The sequence below is a fragment of the Balearica regulorum genome, chromosome 2 (assembly GCF_011004875.1).
Source record: "Balearica regulorum gibbericeps isolate bBalReg1 chromosome 2, bBalReg1.pri, whole genome shotgun sequence".
Lineage (NCBI taxonomy): Eukaryota > Metazoa > Chordata > Aves > Gruiformes > Gruidae > Balearica > Balearica regulorum.
Window position 1 is genome coordinate 148,502,106 of NC_046185.1, and position 20,709 is coordinate 148,522,814.

General features: G+C 37.1%; 1 protein-coding gene across 1 annotated transcript; it reads right to left on the reverse strand.

The window, feature by feature from the left end:
* Positions 1 to 1,088: 1,088 nt before the first annotated feature.
* On the reverse strand, positions 1,089 to 20,592 carry C2H10orf67 (chromosome 2 C10orf67 homolog). The gene is given in 10 exon segments (XM_075747044.1): positions 1,089 to 1,111; positions 2,280 to 2,388; positions 2,391 to 2,426; positions 11,858 to 11,926; positions 11,929 to 12,073; positions 12,507 to 12,529; positions 15,742 to 15,885; positions 18,819 to 18,865; positions 18,868 to 18,935; positions 20,519 to 20,592. Coding segments are annotated over 10 exon segments (738 nt in total).
* Positions 20,593 to 20,709: the final 117 nt, after the last annotated feature.

Genomic DNA, 20,709 nt, shown 5'->3' on the forward strand with positions numbered 1-20,709 from the left:
TTTTTCCTTCTGATTTTGTATTTCATGTACAGAATCCTAATGAACTTACCCTTTCAATGCTCCTATAAAGATAAGTAGGTATCACTGTTTTCAGAGTGGGAAAATCGATCTTAGAAGAGAGATTCATCAAAGGTCATGAGGAAAGGCAATGAAAGGGATGAGTTTAGAAATCCAGCGCCTTAGTCCCCACCAAATATTTTTTTTTAAAAAGCTGAATTTGCATGAGAATTTAGTAATCATGGAATTAGCATGCAGAGGTATCACTATTTCCCTTACTTTTCACCACAAAGAAGTGAGATATCTACAAAACATTTTGGAAATGTTTCACAGAAGGAATGTTTGTTATAGGAAGATCAGTGTCTATTTCTTAATTTTCAGAATGACAACTATATACTGCAGAAAAAAGTAATTTGTGACCCATCACAAGATAGGAAGCCCACTGGAAAGATATCTAGATGTTATACCGGGAAAACACTGAGAGCTGTCAAACTTTCATGGAGATCACTTATAAATTAATAAACATTGGTGCTGGAAAGTTTTTTTAAAAAGTTGACTTTTATACCTAGTTCAGCTATTGTTTTGCCCAGATAGCATATAAATAATAATTCATATATACTGACAGCTGTGTCCAGGAATAGTGGAATATTTAACAAGTCACAGGTTACAAAACCCAACCATTTCCTCTTTTGAAGTTACTAGCTGTTCGCCGATACAAATCTTTTTTCCCTGCCTTCCAAAGCTTGCTGAATGTGTTACTTTTTAAATTAAAGTTTTCTATCATTTTACTGTAGTTTTTTGAGGTTCAGAATTTTCACTGTGTTTTAACAACATTATGAAATATGACAGGATGAGAAAATCAAAATCATGATGTTCATTAAAGGAATACCGATTCATTATTACTCTACAGTGATTTATACGACCATAAACCAAAATGTGACATAATTTAAGTTAAAGTCAGCTTTCTGACATTATTTGGACGATACACTGCCAACAGTCCAAGCTCATTACTGTTCTGCCAAGAGCGTAGCTTACAAAAGTAAAAATTACAGTACCTTTTGAACAGTTTGCTCATCAGCTTCCATTTTTGATCACCTTCTTTGAACTTGTTTATCTGAAAATAAGAGGGAAAGAGAAACCCCATGAAATTACATGCCTACATTAATGTATTCAAAATGTTTACTTCAGGTCAGTCTCTAAACCCAGTGGAATGCACCGGGGACGAGAGTCCTGGCAGAACTGTGACCTTCACCACCGCCCTTGACATTCATAGCCTTCTTCCTGCTGTTCAGCCGGCTGGTGAGATAGAGATGAAGAAGTAAGTTCAAGAGCCAAGTGTGACTGAGTGCCCACAGCTTTTCATTAATACTAATTCTGGACATCCTTGCTGTTAGTCACAGCCAATACAAAGTGTTTTAGCAGGTGGTTCTTTATTGCTCATACAAAACGACCAAAAGATAAGAAGCACCATTGAATCACATGATAAGCAGGAACCAGGAATACTGTCTGTGTCAAATTCATCTTGCCACTATTAAAGGTGATACTGGGTCTAATCTACACGGCCATTACTAGGCTGAACGGCCAAATTCTACTCTATCGCTGTAGTTTCTGGTCCTCCAGTAAATATTTCACTCTGGCAATATACGAGTAGTAACCTGCAGGTAAAGACTGGACATTGTACTTATCAGGAAAACCCCTCCTTTTAAGATCTGTAATAAAGCCCGGGTATCAAAAGCGGTGATGGCTTGTTTGGTAGAAACTGATTCTCTTAGAAACTTCCACAGAAACACAAAACTAATTATATGAAGAAATGCACATTCAAATATTTTGCAGAAGCTCAAAACCTACTCTCTACCGAGAGAGTAGGTTTTAATATAGTTCCCTTACGATAAAACAGTAGACTGTAATTTAAAAATACAACTATATAACTATCTACATATGACACTTTTCTAGTTAGGTAACTTTACAGCATGTATCTGTCAGAAAATATGAACTCTAGCCACATTGCTAGGCAATATTAAAAGTCTCAAAAGCCACAGCAAATATTCCTTTGTCATAAAATAAAAATATGTAAATATATGCATTAAAATTAGAATAAATATGTATGAATTTCTCTACAAATACATACAAAATTAGCATTCAATACCAGAAACAGACAACAGTCCAGAAGCAAGTCACCATCCTTCTGAAGCATGTTAACAATTAATTCCAACTTTAGTAACAGTTCTTACACGCTGCATTTAAACTAGTCGTCTTGATCTAACATCGGTTTAAAGTTTTACCTAATAAATATTTTTCTTTTTCAGAGCGCTGCAGAACATTTTCGAGACGAGAAATCTCATTGTGCAGTTTAAAAACCTCTTCTTTGAAATCCTCATTCTCTTTTGCAAGCATTTTTTTTTTTCATGGTTATCATCTTCAAAGGCAACCTGAAAGATTGCGATGCCTTGAATTTATAAGTAAGGAATCAGGGATTTAAATACGCTGCACTGGTGTAATATTATACAACACAGTATCATATAATTTCTGAATTCTATTAGAGAGTCATAATATGAATAGAAAAAAGTCGAGCCTCTAAATAGGTCCCCGCTAGAAGAAAGGCTGCAGTACATTATATACAAAGACCATAACACATGGGGACATTTTATTGACAGGAATAATGCATATCATACTGTTTGTGTGCCCTCATCATTCAGGTCAATTTATTATGGAGGCTGTGTCCAGGAAGGCAGCTGGGGCCTATCCACCCACACTTCCCCCCGTGTTTATGAAGCGCTGTCCGTAACTAGGCAGGAGGAGAGGCTGTGGACAGGCAGCACCAGGGGGTTGCAAAGTGCACGGCTAAGGAGGGGGGCTTGTTGCCTTTGTGCCATTTCCCAGTGACAGTGCTGCCAGTGTCATGAGGAGCACATCACATGTCAAGGCGGTGAAGTTTTCAGGCTGGGAGCCGCATGGAGTCCATCAGGCCTTCTGATATCAACACAGTTGGTTTTCTACTTGGTGCCGGAGCCACCCAGAGGCAATTCATATTCTGAACATTAACATGGCTTTGCATGCCTGTCACACATAGACCGTGCAGGGGTTTAATGCTATTGAAGACTACGGTTTAAATCTCTATGCAAACAGTGATTACCTTGTAAGAAGGTTCCAGGATAACATGCAACAAAAGACTTTAAAGTTATAGTTTTAGTAAAGCAAACTCATTTACATTTTTATTATGCGTGTCCTTTGTTTAAATCTTGCCACGTCCATTATGGAAAAGACTTCTTATGCAACTGAAGCTTATTGGGACAGCTACTCTTTTTTTCTTGTTGGTTTCAAAGCTATTGAAAACATTTGAATATATTGTCTTATGGCTGTCTAGATTTTACTGCCACATATTTCTTTTAAAATTATAGAAAAGCTTTCAGAGCTGGCACAGATCTTTATACTAATACCAGAATATTAACTAACTCCTGAAACCATTTACAATATTAACACAAAAGAGAAGGCTCAGAAAGCAGTTGCTTTGCTCGCTAAAGAAAATTTAGGATATTATTTGCATTGCTTGGTAAAAATATGAATGTTTTTAAAAAATCACTTCAAAATAAAATGTTAAAGGACTTTGAAAATAAAATGCCAAGGTTTTCAAATGACATATAAACTTAAACTAGAATATATTTATACATAAAATTTAGTCCATAACTTTTAGTTTTTCCTCCAAAAGACACATTTTTTTGATCTCCAATTTACCGGAACAAATTTCCAAAGTATTATATAAAGTTTTGGACACAAAGTTTTCATAGATTTTCTAAGAAATCATGTAAATAAAATGCAAAGTGCTTTGGAAAGTAACTCATATTAGTTTGTGGTTCCCCTTCCTCTACTGAAGAAACCACAGCAGTTTACATAAAGACCAAGAATTATTAACAAAAATGTTACTTTTAATAATGTAAATGTCTTTTACAAATTCTAATGAAATACTTCAACAGCATTTCATTTTAAACAGTCTTTATGCAGTAACAGATTTAAAATTAATTCTCTGAGGCAATTATTAGAGTGCATGCTTTGCTTGAAAACTTTTACCGGATCGTGTAGACGGAGGAGCGGACTCTAGGGAAAACAGTAGCGTTAAGAAAACAGCCCATGCAATATTGAAGTAATTAAATGCTGCTCTGGCAGTGGTTAGCTCTAAACCACTGCAAAACAAACTTAGAATTTCAAAAGACCTTCTAAGTAATTGCTACAGCTCTTAATAGGCTTAAGTATATGTTCCTCCGGCTGTATTTGAACATCAACAGCTGATCCTCAAAGAAGAACCTTTACATAAAATAAGCAACAAGATTTTAATTAATCCTGTGACTAAGTTTTAAATATACAAGCGTAATCATAATCTCTTACTGTTTTAAGGAAAGGGCATAACCCCCCCAGACATTTTCTTCGCGAACGCGTACTTTGCACATTACTCAGATAACCTTTAGCTCTAGCTCCGCCATCTGCTAAAGCCAAGAACTGCAAGTAATTAACTATTCAGTCTCCTGCTGCAATGAGGACACTCATTAGCAAAATGAACAAAGGGACAATTTTCTGTAGCTACAGTCATCTGTTACACTTTGAGTGGCAGGTTTTGTAGCAATGTTCTCTCTACCATCTGCCCACAGCGGTAGCGTTTGGCTTGCTTAAACTAGGGAACTTCTAAGTTGTAAGAAAAAAGGGCTAGAGGTTGGAAGGTGATTATAGTATGCCTTATACAGGAGGCTTCACTATTTCTCACCTTTTCTGTTTTGTTGCCTTCATCCTAAGTTTTATTACTATAAGTAAAAATAAAGCATGTTTTAGCCTTAATAAATTCTACTATATATTTGCTAAGGTTGTGTCCTGTAGACTCTTATGATTACTTTTCCAATAATACCAGGCAGAGGTGAATACATAATTTTGGAATATAACAAACTTAAACTACATTCATCCACCTGTACTCATAGTATTCTAGCCAAATAGGTAAAGGTGAGTGCATATAGTCATTTACTATGCAGTTGAGAAATATGCATTTCCATTTGGTATTTAAGATACACCCAAAATAATTAATTGGCTTTTTGAATAACAGCTATGATTTTTGCATTCTTATTGCACAGAATTATGATGCAAATTTCTGATGCTCTCCCATGACTCCAAAGAAGAAAATACTTGAGCATATTTTAGTTAAAATTATAAACTGAAGTTGTTACTGTTGTTGCTTTATTGGGAATTTGCTTTGAAAACAAATCCATTCTCAATGATCTGTCATCCAAATTATTACACACCTTTCCATTTCTAAGCTCTACTTTAGGTATTTATAGTCCGCATTACGCACACCACAAGAGGGTGCAATTGTACAAGCTGTCACGAAAAAACACTCATTTACAATGTACCGGTTTTGAATCGCAAGGGAAACGATCATTTCGACATTTATTTATATTTATTGTTATTATTCATAATTTGTTACATTCGTATTTTTGTAATTTTAATTCTTTCACAGATTATATCTACACATTTCAAAGAAATGCAGTTTAAGTTGAACATGAGAACCTCTAGTATGGCCACTGGCTGAACACAAGCCTTTACTTTTCAGTCAGTCCCCCCGTTATGACACCCGTATCTTCGATTCAGCTAAGGTGTATTTTCTATAAGGACTTCCAGTCTTGAAGACTTCAGGAGATCAAGATGCCATCATTCCTTTGACAATATGTTCTAATCGGCAATCATTCTCATAGTGGATTCATCTTGTAACCGCTGCATTTGATTTTGTCATCCACGGAAGTCTTTTCAATGTAACCAAATGTAGACACCAGCCAAAAGGGACCAAAAAGTTCCTACTGGCTCAAATAGCTCCATTTACCTTTCGAAGGCATGTCAGAGCTGGAAAAAAAGATTTAAGACGGTATAGCTTTGGAGGGAAAATAGGCATTTCGTTGCAAATTCTTTGACAGAGGAAAACAGCAGATGTTTCTTGTTTCTATTTTGTATAAATGCAGAACTATCTGAGAAGAAGCTGGTGATGATGACAAACTTTGGCTGTATGGATCAGCTAAAGATTGTACAGACACTGAATGGAGGCCTTGATCTGCATCCTAAGGATGAAGGGTTAGCCAGCCAGTTTGACACTAATTGTTTATTCCAACCAGCTTTCTCTACTTTCCCTTTTTTCATCCCTTCAGAAACATGTCTGGGACAACGATCAAGTAGAGAATTTTTGTGAACTGTTAGAATACTTCTTGTCACCTGGAGAGAGACTGAAGTTTTTGTGTACAGTACATCTTAAGGAAATGCTGTATAGATCCCAAACCCTATGCAAATATCCCGAAGTCCTCTCCTTGGCAAGGTATTCAGATTCTGTAATCAAGTAATCTCAAACTATTTCATAAAGGGATTTGAGCTGAGTTTTTCAACTTCAGGCCTTTTCTCCAGCTCTTAAAAATGTTTGGACTTTTTCTTGTTCACTTCCCTGTCTGTGCAGACTAGAACTAGTACTCACAAGATTCCAGAGATCAAATATCTACTTACACTTAACTAATCATTGAAGTATTATATCAACCCTTTTAAAAACTGTTGCAAGCTATGAGTCTGTGTTCAGTTGCCAGTGTACTCCAATGCACATCCTTTTTTTTTTTTTGTTTTGGTAAATACTGAATTCCTGAAGACAGCTCCCCATTCTGTAGGTATGGGCTGCATTTAGAGATATAATTAATAATTTGTTTCAATGGACCCAGTGCACCACAAGTTACTACAAGTGCCATGTGCTGTTATTACTTACCTATCACTCTGTGTTGCCTACAAGTTTAATCAGCAATGTTTTAATTTAATTCCAGGTCACCGATGAATAATGTGGAACCTTTATTAATCATTACAGAACTTTACTAAACAAACAAGACCTTGATTCCTTATTTACAGGTAATTTTTGAAATCTTTCATTGTTGATCAAGAGCTTTGCTCAAAGAAAATCTCTTTACCTGGTTCATAAATCATGCAAAGTGCAGGACCTGGAGAGCATCCCATGTTATTGGAATTAAAAGGACAAATGGTAACAGCAGATATTTACACTACAAGCTCCACAGTCTATGTAATTAATGTAACTTTGACTCAAGTTCTTGAACTTAAGCGAAAACTTCACTCCTGGTTTTGCCCTGTAGGCAAAGGGCCTCATCCATGGATGCCTACCTCTACCTGTGGTCTGAAACCACAGACTATTAGGTGCTTCCCACCCCTTAGTAGAAGATCACAAAATTGAATTTTAAGACATGACATATCTTACTGTAACATATCGAATACTGTATTTCAAACAGTGCTACTAACTCAAACACCTTGCAAAAGTCTTGTCTTCACAGGTACCACTCAACCAAACTTGTATTCTACTGAAATAAAGAAATCGGCTTTGTTGGAAAAGATCTATTTTGTATAAAGCCTTTTGTGCTGATTTAGAAAAGCCATATTAAGTTTTCCATTTTGTTAACACATCTAACATGAACAGGGCAGCAGTCTCTGGGGGATCCCTGGATCTAAGCTATCTGGGCTTCCTCGTCTAGAAATACGTACTCTCTGTAAACACTTAAAATCCTTTCTGGAGGTTAATAAATCAGAAAGTAATTGTTAACCTGGGATACAAGCACCTTGTTCTGCCTCCTCCTATATATGGGACATCCTTTTTAAAATTGCCCCCAGGATTTTCACTTTATTAATGATTCTGGAATTTTTACCTAAGAGTAAGCTCATACAATTGCAGCCACTTCCTTTGCTCCCAATACATTATTTTGTCCTTAATGGTGCCATTTATAGTTCTTTCCTCGATATATTGTCCATTTTATACCCTTCAAAAACTTCTAATTATATTAATTGCCATATTTTTTCCCTTTTCCCACTTTTATTATATGTTGCTTTAATTTCTATCATTTGCTAATGTCATCTTGGCATGGAACTGAAAAAAGGACTTTAGTAAAAGCTGTCCTCTTCCTTGATTATGTGACTATAGCTTTTTGGTCATGTAATACTTTTTTTCTTAGAGATTTCAGCTTTTTTGTTCATATTATTGTGTTCAGATTTAAAACCTCAGTCAGTTCCCCTCACCAACGTAAAGCAAGCTTTTGAAACATCGCATGTATATGCATACAAAGCCATGTGCATGCATAAATGTGTTCATATACTTATGGCATAAATTATTAACTTAAGTGTTCACTTTGGCCTCACCTTGAGTACTGTGTGCAGTTCTGGGCCCCACAATTTAAAAAGGTTGTGAAGGTACTCGAATGCGTCCAGAGGAGGGCAACAAAGCTGATGAAGGGGCTGGAAGGAATGTGAGGAGCACCTGTGAGGAGCATCTGAGGACTTTGGGCTTGTCTAGTTTGGTGAAGAGGAGTCTGAGGGGTGACCCCATTGCACCCTGCAGCTTCCCGAGGAGGGGACGTGGAGAGGGAGGTGCTGAGCTTTTCTCCCTGGGATCCAGTGATAGGACACCTGGGAATGGTTCAAAGCTGCATCAGGGGAGGTGCAGACCGGACATTAGGAAGCATTTCTTTACTGAGAGGGTGGTCAGACACTGGAACAGGCTTCCTAGAGGGGTGGTCGATGCCCCAAGTCTGTCAGTGTTTAAGAGGCATCTGGGCAACGCCCTTAACTACCCGCTTTAACTTTTGGTCAGCCCTGAATTGGTCTGGTCTACTCTACTCTACTCTACTCTACTCTACTCTACTCTACTCTACTCTACTCATTCCTTAGAAAACTACTATCAGGAATAAATTAGGAGATCAAAAGCAGCATTTGGTTATGCTAAGTTAAAAAGTTTTATAGAAAATTCTCATTTCCTGAATGAATTTCAGAAAGAAAAAATTTCTAACATACCACCTGCGTCTTCAAATGATATGAAGGAATGTTGCAGGAGTTACTCATCCTCTTCTACAGTTTGTTGCTTGTAATAGAACCTCACCAGAGAGTTATGCTAGCACAAGTTCAGGATTATGAGAGTCTTAATCCACAGATACCAACAAATTTAAAAACAAATTGTTCTTCGATGTTGAATACCATTCCTCTCTTTTTTCTTTTTTTAACTACTTCATCTTTTCTATAAAGCTCTTTTAGTCAAAAATTTCAGCTTTACAGATACAGTCCTGCCAGATTTCTATAATGTCTCTTACAATACATTTCTTGGTGGGAGTACGACTATGCCCATTTCCCCTTCCCCTCGCTTAAATCCTATAATTAGTATATAGTCAATTAACATTTTACTTCTCTTCCCATCCTCTGCCATTTCAAACTAACATCATTTGTTTGTAACATAAAAAGTTGGAATACTACTTACCTTCTCAGTTTATATTATTAGTGAGACTCTACAAATATGAGTTGGTTTTTTTAGAGGCAAACCTCAATGTTTTAGATATGATGTGTGCATACATATCAGTATACTGCGTCCAGCTTTGGGGGCCTCAGTAGAAGACAGACATGGAGCTGTTGGAGAGAGTCCAGAGGAGGGCCACAAAGATGATCAGAGGGATGGAGCACCTCTTCTATGAAGACAGGCTGAGAGAGTTGGGATTGTTCAGCCTGGAGAAAAGGCGGCTCTGGGGAGATCTAATTGCAGCTTTCCAGTACCTGAAGGGGCCTACAGGAAAGATGGTGAGGGACTGTTTATGAGAGAGTGTAGTGACAGGACAAGGGGTAATGGGTTTAAACTAAAAGAAGGTCGATTTAGATTAGACGTTAGCAAGAAATTCTTCATTGTGAGGGTGGCGAGGCGCTGGAACAGGTTGCCCAGAGAAGTTGTGGATGCCCCATCCCTGGCAGTGTTCAAGGCCAGGTTGGACGGGGCTTTGGGCAACCTGGGCTAGTGGAGGGTGTCCCTGCCCATGGCAGGGGGGTTGGAACTGGATGGTCTTTAAGGTCCTTTCCAACTCAAACCATTCTACGATTCTATGACACTATATCTGGCTCCAGAATGACCACCAGCTGACAACTTGGGTATCTTTACAGTGGGCTTCTCAGCCATTACAGTGGGTATACACATGCCATTTGGTTAAGTGGCAGAGTCTAAAATCTGCATCAAAATTCCTGATGATGCACTAAAGAATTCTGCCCTACAGGCACTAAAATCTACAACTACCTGAACTTGTACCACTAAAAGATGCAAGACAATTTAAGTACTGCTGCCAAAGTATTTTGAACCCTAATAGCAACTAAATGTTTAACATCTAACTTCCAGTGGAAGTTACCAATGTTTCTTTACAAGCTGCTTTCAGATCCAGCTAGGTGCTGTGAAAGTACTCTCACCAAAGCAGAACTTTTAAAAGATAGCGAGGAGGTGATTCTGGACCCCTAGAATTCCACAGCCTACTGTGATAATGCCAACCCTCATTCACATGCAGCCTCCTCCTCTTTTGGAGAAGAAAGTTGAGCCATAAAGAATGCAATGACAGCCTCTTAGTATATTCACATGGGAGCCTATGTTGCAGCCTCTGTCACAGAGAACATTTAAATATATGTATTTTCATAAAGTAAAACAGTCTCACTTACCCAAATGAAGCAAAAGAGAAATAAGCTCTATCACTGTTGGCTGTTGTAGCTAACATTCTGTTGCAAGACAGAATTGCTATCGCTTCCTTCCGTACACAGGAACAAGTGACCTGGCTTAACGATCCAGTTCTAGAACTGGTTGCACAGCTATGAATTCCAACTGGGGAGAGATACTGTGTTTCCTCAGAGGGTACATCATAGGCCCCATATTTCTCCTTCACAGGCCATACAGACTACCTTAGGTGGCTGCCAGCACAGTTAGATGCCATTTTCAGATCTCATTAGTACTATACACCTCAACGATGCATAGAGAGCAGAGATGAAAAAGCAATCCAGTGTTAGGCTTAGCTAGAACCTCTTTAGAGCCCGAGACTGCTTTTTATCAGACTAAAGCATATGTGAAGTTTTGAAAAAGTGTTATAGATTCCTCACATTTCAGTGAACTGGAGATGAGTGTAGTTAATTTGCGTAGGAGAAGGATGTTTATGTTACAGAAGGGATACAAAGATGATGTATGGACATATGAGACTGAATTATGCTTCCCATTTGAAGACTACAGACTAAGTAGGATACTTCTTAGTAATTATAACTAGCTATTTATATCTGCATTTGGGTGGGGAAAAAGATTCATAATTGAAAAGGGCTTCTCATGACTATTAATAGTTGTACTCAAGTAGCTGTCATACTCCATGAACTTCTATTGCAGGAGTTAAGAAAAATCAAACATGAAGGATTTTGTATTTTATTTTTCTATTTTAAATCAAGATATATCTTCATTGCATACTCAAAATGCCAATTTAAATGATTAACAACACAATTCTGACAAAAAAAGAAAATATTTATTTTAGAAGTTATCTAGTAGGAACAAAGAGAAACATGAAAAATGTAATGTAAGTACTTCTGTAAATAGCAGTAGAACAGAGGTGGACTTTTCTGTAACTGAGGTGTTCATGCATGGAATAAGAATAACACTGAAAGCAATATTTTATAAAAGTTTTATAAAACTTTGGGTTTATTTTTTTCAGATGTTTTTTGTTACATTTTTACAAAAATATTTTATGAAATTTTTTTTATTCTATTTAAAAGTAGATCAAAAAAGGTAGTAGAACTACCAACTCTTGGTCAGACTATCTCTGATATAAAATTGTGTGACATTATTAATAGAGTACTATACATTATTTTAGTCAAAATTCTCACAATAGCACATGATAATCCCAAATAGCATTCTAGTACCATCCCAACCTAATGTTTCCTATAAATATAATGGTACTAGAAATAGACTTTGTTGAAAATGTTTAAAGATATCCACAACTGGATAATGAGTTTATGATCTTTTACAAAAACATACCATTTTAGCCCTTCCTTTTTCTTGGTATTCTTGCAATTTTCTCTCCAGATCGTCAATTACAAATGAGGAAATAGCTCGTGTAGCTTGTTACGTAAAAGCTTCAGAAGTTTTCCTGGTGAACATTCTGTGTCTTCTCCACTTATGTTGTGACACTTCTATTACAAGAAAAGACTCTTCAGTGACACTCTTGATAAACCACATAATCCTTTTTGAAAGCTATAGAATATTTTTGTTGTAATTTGAATGCACTATCATGCATATTTTACATTCAAGAGTTCTGTTCTAGTATTGAAAATAAAATTTTACTGTATCTGACATTTCAAATACTTAAACAAAAAGTGTGTTATATCTAATAAATAATCTATAATTCTAAAGAATTCAAATGCACAGCAAATAAAAAGGAAATTTGGAAAAAAAATTGCATATCCTATATATTTTAAAACTTTCAAAGAATATATTTAAAACATGTAAGAAATAAGGAGAAAAGAAAGCATAAGTACAGAATAATAAAATAAACTATTAAAATGTTAACTTTGCATTACTGGCATTTATTTTTGCATAGAATCATAGAATGGTTTGGCTTGGAAGGGACCTCAAAGATCATCTAGTTCCAACGTCCCTGCCCATGGCCTTCAACCTCCCTGCCCACCTTCACCTTCTTTGCACCTTCACCTTGTGCATCTTCTTGATTGCAGAAGCAAATGTTTAAATTGCATTAAATGATAAAAAAAGAGCACCTACAATGGATGAGTTACTTCTTATGTAGTCAAAATATCAAAATAAGACTTTCAAAGAAAAACAACACATGCAGCCTCCCATTATAGAGAAATGTCTCTCCAAGGTGGTGTGCTGCCAACAGCTAGCCATTAGCAAACACTAAACTCAAGAGTGTGTTACATAGATACCTAGTTTAAGTTATTTTCCAAGGTTAAATTTTGGTCAACTTCTTTAAAATATTAATATCAGCAGAAATTACTGTCTCTTGTGTTATACAGTAACATTTGTAGACCTCACTGAGGAGGTGAAAGAAGTAGGGTTCAATTATTTCCTCAGCCACAGTGGAGTCAAACTCAGTTCTCCTTTCTCAGAGCACCCTACCTACAAATCTATACACATCCCTGGGGTGGGGCGAATCCCTGGTTGCTGAAGCTGGATCAGAAGAATCCAAGAGTAATGCAAGATCTTCCAAAGAGAAAGCAAAGCAAAGGGAACTTGACCTTGCAATCCCGTGGTGAGAACACTGCTACCGTACACTCCATGGAATTCATACGTGCTTTTTACTACGGAGCAATTACATGAGCTGGATTTGGGAAAGAAAATTTTCACATAGAAAATGAAGTTTGCATTATTCTAGATGGCCTGTGCAGCAGTACTTGATCGCATGTAGACACTCACATTTTAGGCAGTCACGCTTTGCTTTTTTAATAGTCTGGAGATTTAGTTCAAAGTCCGATGAGCCTGAAGGACAGCTCAATTCACCCTTAAGTAAGTATCTAAAATTGACCAGATGAACTGTGTCCTAAAAAATACCTATTTCTCTGCCTTAACTATGAAGAAAGCAAGGTCAGCACAGCTGCATCATAAACATGTCTACATTATTGATGAAGTGTTACAGGAGACAAATGCCACTCTCTTAATTTTTCTCAGAAGTGACTATTGCCCAAAAGGAGTGTTGCACTATCTAATTTTAAAAGGGAACATAGTTTTTCTTCAAATAGTCTATATAGTCTACAGTGCTCTTTTAAAACAACTCTGCTTAAAACGCTAAAGTCATTGCTAGGAAGATTCCACAATTCTCATGAAAAAAACCCAACCAATTTTACACTTGGTTTTGGAGCAGAATTTCTTTCTTCAAGTGATGGTGCCACATAACATTATTCGGAAATGAAGAACAACAAAAGAGAAAAATTAACATCTTTACTCTCTGTGAAGTTTTAATAAATCTTGTAGCTTCTTTCTTTACAGAAGCTACCCTTCCCTTCACTGCTAAAGCCTAGCTTTTGCCTTCTAATCACCCACTTTAAGCTATGCAACATCCTGGAAATGTGTATCACCTTCTGGCACTTGTTCAGTGCTTTTAGCGTTCTGATTTCCTCTCACATCTTTTAAAAATTCCTCAGTCTCACAGTTCCTCATATCTTTTCCATGAACTTTTCTCCTTTGCGTCACATTTCTCTGTCCTATTCTCTGAAACATCCACATGATTAATGCTGGTTTGTAGCCATTCACAAGTGCACCTGTTCTCCTGTCTCTTCACATGTCTAAGAGATCATTCATTCTCTAAAAACACATTCTTGTCTCCTTCCAGGATTCTCTATGATTTTCTACATACTGTATTATACAGTAGATGCTGTTAATATACTGTACACACTTCCCACGATATAGCTCCACTTGACTGTGCTATGTACAAACAACAGTAGAATAATTATAGCTAAATATTTTTACCCACTACATTTCCCAACTAGACATGTAAGCAAAGTGGTTTATTTTTTTAATCTTTTTTTTTTTTTTTCCTAAATACTGACTTTGTTCTGTCAAGAACTACAAACTTGCATGCTCCCCATTTGCATGTGGGGGAAGAAAGATGAAATTTAAGTTCCATGCTTCTTAATTTGGATTATTTTTACTGTCCCAATTACATCCTGAAGTCTGTTAATAAGAAAGTTTGCGGCATAGTCCCTAGAGGGCAGCAGGAAGCCAGCTGGAGAGCCCAAATTGGTCATCGTTCTCTATTCGGTCGCCTAAAAGTTCAATTCCCAAATTTATCAAGACATTTTCACTTTTTTTTATTGAACCAAACAGCATTTTATGTGATTACTATGTTTCTGCCTCCTAAAATCACAGACTGTCAATTAAAGCAAGTTCCCTTCATCTGCTGTGAATTAAAGCATGCTCATCCCCTCATTTGATTTGACTACCCTGTATAACATGCAAAGGAAGCCCTGCCTGCATATTTGGGTCTAATCCTACACTGCTTGAGTATTTTGTGGTCAATTGTTTTTCACTAGTCAAGAAATTAAAAACTCTGCAATTTTTGCTTTCTTCCACTGATATCTACTAACATATCTCATTCATGTAGTAACTATGATGTTACTCATCTAAAATTATACTTAGGTATGCTAAACTGCATAAAAGGGGAAAAAAAACACCCCACTTATAAGAACAATTATATTTTTGTGTTAATTATTTTGTTTCTATTCAATATAGAAACCAAACCAAATGACTTTTATATATTCTTCTTTTTCATTTAAGAAAATTAAATGCTATCAAGCTCTCAAACTTAAAAAAATAGTAAGCTCATGATCCTTTTCTATCACGTCTTTTGCTGCATCGATTTTTTTTAATTTTGGTTTTTTTAGTGTTCATATCAGAAGCTTGAAATTGAGGCTTTATGCATATTTCTCCCTTGTAGCGAGTGCTCACTAGCTGCAACATGATTGCCTAGGAGTGTTAATGCTGGCATAGTCTGTGATTTACTACCTAAAGATCATTGACTGTGTATTTTCAAAGAAATACATGGGAAAAGAACTGTAAATACTTTATACATACAGGAAATGTGCTATGGTTCTTGCCTATTAAAATATTGTTATAAAGTATTTTACTAGAAATAACCACACTACAATTTAAGAAGTTTTCCTAGATATGGCTGTTAATATGCCAAGTACAATGGCATGTTCTGTTAATTGCAAATTTGCAAAAGATACCTTAGACAGTCACTTTTACATCTATATTAGCACTTGTCTTTATTTTCTTATTTCAATACTTCTGTAGATTATTTTTCATTAAGTAAAATATTGTATCGATCTGCACAAAGAGGGTATATGAATGAGAACTGGCATCTAGTGAAGATTAACATGTAAATGCACAAGAATTTTTCTCTTTACCTGTTTATGTAAAATCTCAATGTCTGTCAGTCAATCATTTATATATTTACAAAGATTTGAAGCCTGCTTTTCAATTTTTTCTTGATATTGTGCTTGAATGATGCCTTTGTAGATGAACAAATCTTGCTGGAGGGAGTGAACAAGCTAAAAAGCAAAATCTTAGTATTATTTATTTTTATATACAAAGAAAGCTAGTCAAAAGAAAAGTACAACTATTCCATTTCTCTGTTCAAGATGCTGATGGCTAGATTCTTTCACCTAAACACAAGTATCTAATGCATTTCTATGCCCTACGGTAATCCTCTTTGGTCTACAACAGTCACTTGGGCATGGGTCTCTACACCTAGTCGGAGCTCACAGCTGCACATCCATGCTTTGGACATCTTAAGCTGTCAGCAGGAGTTTCCATCTGCAGAGTAAACCACCTAAATTTAGGTGTCTACACAACAACTAGTTAAGTTTCTGTTACAGGCAATGAAGTCAATGGAACTTGACTCAGTTGCTCATGCACACATGGTTTAGTGTCAGAAGAAATGAGGTATGAAAGACATCTGATGCTGGGCTGGCAGACATGACACAGGGCTAAAAGAAACCTGTCCCTTTCTGAAACCAGAGACAAAGGCCAAGTAGCGTGTCTTTAGACATCTCCACTGACTACAAAGACAGATCTGCACTGACTATATGGGAAGATTAGATGCCCTCTTCAGACAAAGATACCCCCATGAGACACCTAAATGTAGGTTTCTGTCGTGGTTTTACCCCAGCCGGCAGCTGAGTACCACGCAGCCGCTCGTTCACTCCCCCCCATCGGGATGGGAAAGAGAATTGGAAGAGTTAAAGTGAGAAAACTCGTGGGTTGAGATAAAGACAGTTTAATAGGTAAAGCAAAAGCCGCGTGCACAAGCAAAGCAAAGCAAGGAATTCATTCACCACTTCCCATGGGCAGGCAGGTGTTCAGCCATCTCCAGGAAAGCAGGGCTCTATCATGCGTAACGGTTACTTGGGAAGACAAACGCCATTGCTCCGAACGCTGCCGCCCCCCCCCCCCTCTTCCTCCAAGCTCCTTATAAACTGAGCATGACGTCATATAGTATGGAATACCCCTTTGGTCAGTTTGGGTCACCTGTCCTGTCTGTGTCCCCTCCCAACTTCTTGTCCACCCCCAGGCATCCCGCTGGCAGGGCAGTGCAAGAAGCAGAAAAGGCCTTGGCCTCGTGTAAACACTGCTCAACAATAAGTCCATAGAACAAAAAACATCTCTATATTATCAATGCCGTCTCCAGCACAAATCCAAAACATATCCCCACACTAGCTACTACTATGAAGAAAAATCAATCCTCTCAGCTGAAACCAGGACAGTTTCTTAATCTATGAGCTGACTCTCGCCCCAAATAACAAATCCGACTGTTAAATAAAGTCTTGGGGACCCTTCTATAATGAAAATAAGAAATATCGCACCATAATATTCTCTAATGAAATTTAAAATTATATGAAGAAAACTGTAATTACTTCTGCAGAACAGAACTTAAATTATAAAAATGTGCCCAAATGAACATATATTGCTATGTCAGAAGTATCAATGACATCTTTGTAATGCTTGTTGCAAGCACCACTCCATTGTTTTACTCCTGTGGATGATAAAAATTTAAAACTGACATTAAGAAAACTGTAACCCATGAAATGGAAGCTCCAAATATACAAAATTAAGCATATATTTCAGTAGTCCCAGGCAAGGAAAGCATAACAAGAACTGACCCTCAATGTAAATATACTTTGTACCCAGATGTACAGTGTTCTGTGTTAAACTAAAAACTCTGCCTACAAACCTTCAGTACTCCATATTTAAAAGATATTTGGATTCAGTATTTGACAGGCAGAGAATATTTATGCAGGAAAGATATTTAGCTTTCTGAAAAAATAACTAACTTTAGAACATTCAAGTATCTGCCAGATGGTAACTAGTCACATCCTGTAAAAGAGACCCACACATACCTATCAATACAGATATCAAAATGTAAGCCCAGAAAGTGGTTAAAACTTGTTTATAAATCCTAATTCAACATTCTGCAAAGTATTTTATGGTAAAAAGAATAAAAATACCTGCATTTTAGCAAGAAGTGACAGAGGAAGTGTTAAAGAAAATGCATTCTGCTTGCCGCTGGCTCAGATGAGCAAAATACTCTGAAGTCTTTCAGGGATGTGAGGTAGAATAAGACATTGCTTCTAAAAATAGTACCAAAGCATTTAATTTTAGTTCTTGCCTCTCTATACACCATCTAAGAAATAAAAAGAAAAGTGGTTTGTTTTTTTTTCTAGGAAATTAACCTTTTTGTGCACATAATTATTTTATATCCTGAAGCACCTTCCTTTGTCATTTCTTACACAGTAAAGGGACAGATAGAAACACCTCATTTTGAGGGACCAGATCTCCCTCTGCAGGTCTCTAGAGGCACCCGCCTCCCATCACAAATTGCTAAGGCATTTCTGTTAAGCAGACTGCACTGTGCCTCCTTATGGACTGCACCCTCCTTCCCACGTCTAAGCATTAATTTTCAGTGAGACACCGCTTAAGACACACATAATTGTGCAAGAGTAGATAATACGATTTGGATCTTCTTTCTAATTTGCATTTGTACATAATTTGCAACTGCACTATTTTATTTAATCTCTATCAGATGTGCAAGGTATCCTTAGCCATACCCATAACTGATATCAGGCAAGTATCAATGGAACTGGCAGGTCCACATTTATTTCCAGAGTGTTAGCCACTATTACATGGTTTAAACCTTCAGAATTTTCACTTATGTTTACATTTTTTTGAATGTTAAACAATATTAATCCCTATGTAATTTTCTCTGATTCAGATAGCCAAGTGATCCAGTCTCTAATTCATCTATCAATACTTGTATATTATTCTATTTTGAAACCAGAAATGTATATAATTTAGCTCAAATAGGTATATGAAGACAAAAGCCAAAACAGATTCCTTGAGAATTACACAAAACAGAGATAATGGTGACAAAAGTACATGTTCTATAGCATGAGGAAAACTCTGTTATGATCCTTTCATAATTTACCTTGATTAAAGTTTGTGTAGTAATAGCTAGCTCCTTTAATTCTGGTATTTGATATCTGTTTGTGTAGCATGATTTGTGCTCTAATATCCTATTTTTAAGTCATCTGAAATGCAAGGCCTGCAAAACCAGACAGAAATGATAAAAAATACTTGCAATATTACAGTACTTGCATTAACCAAGTTAATTAATCTTCTGTTAATAATGGCAATTCAGAGGCAAACTGCCTATATTTTTTTTTAATAATTTCATTTGTTTGACTATTTTAAGATAGAGGGGAAATTAAGAGAGTGTAATAAACACATTAACAGTTTGTTTCTATGTTTGTGTCATGAAGACAAGTTTTTTTTAATTCAAATAACAAATAACAAAAGGTTAAACAACACTAACCATTATGCTCAAGAATGTACAAGAAAATGCTGAAGAAAAGAATGTGTTCTGTCAGTAAATAGATTATTTTCAGTGTTCTGTAAAGAAATGTATCAGTATCAGTAATGTATCCTGGACTGTAGATTTGGCTAGGAGCTGGATTTTCAGTCTCACTTATAAATTTGATTATTTTGATACCATCAACACAGTCTAACACAACTTAACATTGTTGCATTTTTCAATAAAAAATTAGAACATCGGATTGTTAAAAACATAATACTTTGACTCTGTCAAAATTCCTTTCTGTTAGAAATGGATGGTGTCAGAAAATTCTTACCCAGGTCTACCTAATTAACAGATCATCCCAACAGGGCAAATAAGTTTAAAATTCTAATAGCATTCAATTGCATCAGGGGAGGTTTAGACTGGATATTAGGAAAATTTTCTTCACCGAAAGAGTGGTCAGGCATTGGAACAGGCTGCCCAGAGAGGTGGTGGAGTCACCATCCCTGGAGGTGTTCAAAAAATGTGTAGACGTGGCACATTGGGACGTGGTTTAGTAAACATGGTGATGTTGGGCCAACGGTTGTACTTGATGATCTCAGAGGTCTTTTCCAACCTTAAAGATTCTATGATTCTATGATTCAGAGGTGTTCTGAAGACCTCTTTATTTTGTGAAAATCCAGATATATTCCAAGTACTCGCAGCCCAGAAAGCCAACCATATCCTGGGCTTCATGAAAAGAAGCGTGACCAGCAGATCAAGAAAGGTGATTCTCCCCCTCTATTCTGCTCTTGTGAGACCCTACATCTCTGGGGGCCCCAGTACAAGAAAGACATGGAGCTGTTGGAGCAAGTCCAGAGGAGGGCCACGAAGATGATCAGAGGGCTGGAGCACCTCTCCTATGAGGACAGGCTGAGAGAGTTGGGATTGTTCAGCCTGGAGAAAAGAAGGCTCTGGGGAGACCTTATAGCACCTTCCAGTACCTAAATGGGGCCTACAGGAAAGATGGTGAGGGACTGTTTATCAGGGAGTGCAGTGATAGGACAAGGGGTAATGGCTTTAAACTGAAGGACAGTAGCTTTAGATTAGACGTTAGGAAGAAGTTCTTCACTGTGAGGGTGGTGAGGCACTGGAACAGGTTGCCCAGAGAAGCTGTGGATGCCCCATCCCTGGAAGCATTCAAGGCCAGGTTGGATGAGGCTTTGGGCAACCTGGTCTAGTGGAGGGTGTCCCTGCCCATGGCAGGGGGGTTGGACTAAATGAGGACTAGATAATCTTTAATGTTGCCTTCCAACCCAAGCTATTCTATGATTCTATGTGAAACTCCTCACTGAAGCAGTTGCGATCCCAGCTGTAAGGCTGCCCGGTAAGATGAACAGTGCAGCCAAAAAGTCTGAATTACCATGGGCTATGTTAACTTTAGTGCACAAGTAGGCTACTTTCAATCAAAAGTACAAGCAAATTCTTCCAAAACAGAAGAGAGAAGTGTATACAAGATCCAGTCTCATCGTTGTCAGTCCCT